The 3,366-nt window shown below is 33.2% G+C and overlaps 1 protein-coding gene across 1 annotated transcript; it reads right to left on the reverse strand.

Moving 5' to 3' along the window:
- Positions 1 to 1,776: 1,776 nt before the first annotated feature.
- On the reverse strand, positions 1,777 to 2,703 carry LOC121466471 (olfactory receptor 8K5-like). The gene has a single exon (XM_041680206.1). It carries the CDS (start codon positions 2,701 to 2,703, stop codon positions 1,777 to 1,779), a length of 927 nt encoding a protein of 308 aa, XP_041536140.1.
- Between the last annotated feature and the right edge of the window lie 663 nt (positions 2,704 to 3,366).

Below are 3,366 nucleotides of genomic sequence, written 5' to 3' on the forward strand. Positions count from 1 at the left end.
CATAAATTTATATTATAACCTGTATCAGTAAATGATATTTGTCGGAGATAAACAATAAATGGGTGTTTGTCATGGGGGAGATGTAAAATCATATTCAAGCTACTTAGAATTGAAACTGCAAAGATGGGGGGGAAGACAACAGAACCCGTAAATGCACTGATATAAATGTTCATTAGAATATTTTCACCACAATTACATTTTCTTATTAAATACTGCCTTAGAAAAACATTGTATATGAAAATATCACTGAATAAAATGGATTTCATATGCTCTTATCTGGGGAATATTAAATAAAGAAAAGATGGATATAGCACCTTTGGAATTTAATTTTTGAAAATATCACTATGATTTATAAAAAAATATTAAATACTGTAAAAGAGATAAAAATCAAACAAAGGTTACAAAACAAGATTGACATTTTTTAGGATGTAGGTGATTGCTAAACAAAAGGAAATAAGGAGTAGGACTTGAAATTTGGAAGACCTATCTGGTGAGGGGACATTGGTGGAAATGGAGTGGGCCATTCGATCATATTTTGTTGTATATATGTATAACATTTTCAAAGAATACACTAAAATTAATAAATAAGTTATTAAGTTAAGACAACAAAATCATGTTTTCAAGTATTTTAAGAAGTTAGATTTCTTGTATGTAACTGGGAGATGAGGAAAATTGTAAAACCACATGTCCTGGTACTTTCAAGATTCAGAGAAAAATACCTATCCAAAAAAAAAAAAATCGATAACGCTAAAATTAGGGAACCATGAAGCAGTCAGTGACAGACAAATGAATATTTTTAAATACATAAACTCAAAAGAAGAAAATAACAATTTTGGTTTTAGAATTAAAATACGGAAAGTTAACTATAAAACCTTAGTTTTTCTAATTTTCATATATAAAACAAAGCATACACTAACATTTCAATATCAGCTGTTTTTGTTTGTTTCTGCAATGGCTTTGAAAAATATCATAGTGATGCATTCACAATTCAGAATCAATAAGGCATTGTACTTGAGTGAAAGAGAAACAGATAAACAGGCTGTCACATCTAAAAAAGTATGAGCAGGGCTTTAGATATTGCTCAGAGGGAAGAGGCTTACTACTTCAATATTAATATTGACTTGTTTATAACTACCCGTTACCAGTACCTGTGAGATTCAACGTCTCTCACCTTCATGGGAGATCTGCACCTATGTACACACACAAACACACGTAAATGATCACACACTCATACTCAGTGTTATAAAACATGCAAGCAAAATTAATTTATATTTATATTAAAATAACCAGAAAATCACTTTTACTAAAAGTCAATGTCGTCAAGATAGTCTTCAAAATTTATTAGTTTATACCTGTATGAATGACATGTTTTCTGAAAAAGACTTAGAGACTATTTTTAATCATATTTTATTTATTAATACAACAAAAACAGTGAAGATAAATGTCCCCCCCCAAAAAAATATTGCAGACAAAAATGTAAGTTACTGATATAGAGTATCTAATTTGTCCACCTTTGATAAAATATAAACTTGTGTATTACTGAATTAAACATTTATTCTGAAACAAGAAATGATAGTCAGAATGCAATATTAAATTGATATTTAAACTATAAGAGTAAGCTTAAGTACATATAAGTGTAACAGTATCTGTTAACATGAACTATAATACATTTTATGAGGAGTTAAATTGTGCAACTATTTAAGAAATTTTATGTGTGATAGCTATAGTTATCAAATATTATTATAGAATTATATAATACTGACCAAAACAAAGTCTTCATAGAATTTTAAAGACTCTATGCAAAGCACTTTTGACTTCTTTGTTCCTTAAACTGTAAATCAAGGGGTTTAGCATGGGGATCACTAAAGTATAAAACACCGAAGCCATTTTGTCCGTTTCAAATGAGTGAGTAGATTTAGGCTGCACGTACATGAAGAGAAGGGACCCGTAGAACACCACCACCACTGTCAGATGGGAACCGCACGTGGAGAAAGCTTTCTTCCTACCTTCTGCAGAACGCATTCGAAATATGGCTAACAGAATCAGCGTATATGACGAGAGCACCACGAGAAGAGACGAGATTAAATTAAAGGCTGAAAACAATATAGTCAGCAATTCCGTCTCTTGCACTTGCGAGCAGATCAAAGGGAGCAAGGGGACAACATCACAATAGAAATGACTAACGACGTTAGTGCCACAGAAAGTCAACGTGAAATACTTAATAGGGAACAGCAGAGCCTGGAAGGTCCCGTAGAGGTATGGGATGCCGACAAGCACATGGCAGCGCCTGGGAGACATGACGGCACTGTAGAGCAGAGGGTTGCAGATGGCCACATAGCGGTCGTAGGCCATCGAGGACAGGATGGAAAGTTCGCTGATGATGAACATAATGAAGCATGCCATCTGTGTGGCGCAAGCATAATAGGTGATGGTGTTTTGATCTACAACAAAATTCACCAGCATCTTGGGACAGATGGCCGTGGAATTCCCAAGATCGATGAAGGCCAGGTGTCTGATGAAAAAGTACATCGGGGTGTGTAGGTGAGAGTCCAGCTTGGTCAGAATGATCATGCCGAGGTTTCCCACCACGGTGATTGCGTAGATGGTGAGGAATACTACAAACAGAGGCAGTTTCAACTCAGCACTCTGGGTAACTCCCATCAGGATGAACTCCTTAGGCATTGTTGCATTGTGTCGGTCCATTTGTTTGATCGAGAATTAGTTCTTCTTGAAGAAACTAAATAAAATTTTATTTTATTAAACCATTTTTATGACCCTATAAACACTGCAGTGGTCATAATTAGAATAGATATTTATTCACAAAATAGGCAACAAAAGTAATTTTTACATATTTTTGAACAAAATAAAATTTGGCTTTCTAAAGTAGGGAAGATGTATGAAATACATAAAGGAATAGAAATAATCTCAAAACCCAGCAAGTTTTCATGTAAATACATAAAAAAATGAATCCATGTAAGTAATAAATATTCAGTTTCAAAAGACTTACACAGTCTATCATATCAGATTTCCATCCTTTCTGAAAATTCATATACAATATTTTCTCTAGGCCATAGAACTAATGCAAATATACAATCATGTCACCAACTGAATATTGAATAATAAGGTTTAGCCATGATCAATAAATGGAGTGTGTAACTATAACTGTCATATTGGCAGTAGCCAATCTGGATAAAATTTCAAGTGATTATATATATTTGATATTTAGTGAGTACACTAATGATTTTTATTAATTGACAAAGCTATCTACCATCATGTAGTAATGGCTTCAAAGAACATTCTTACTTCCAGTGTCTGAAATGTGACCGCTATTTTGTTACTAAAATTATCGTATTTATATATTGGATT

The sequence above is a fragment of the Microtus oregoni genome, unplaced genomic scaffold (genome assembly GCF_018167655.1).
Source record: "Microtus oregoni isolate MIOR12 unplaced genomic scaffold, Mior012 000033F_ref0000390, whole genome shotgun sequence".
Lineage (NCBI taxonomy): Eukaryota > Metazoa > Chordata > Mammalia > Rodentia > Cricetidae > Microtus > Microtus oregoni.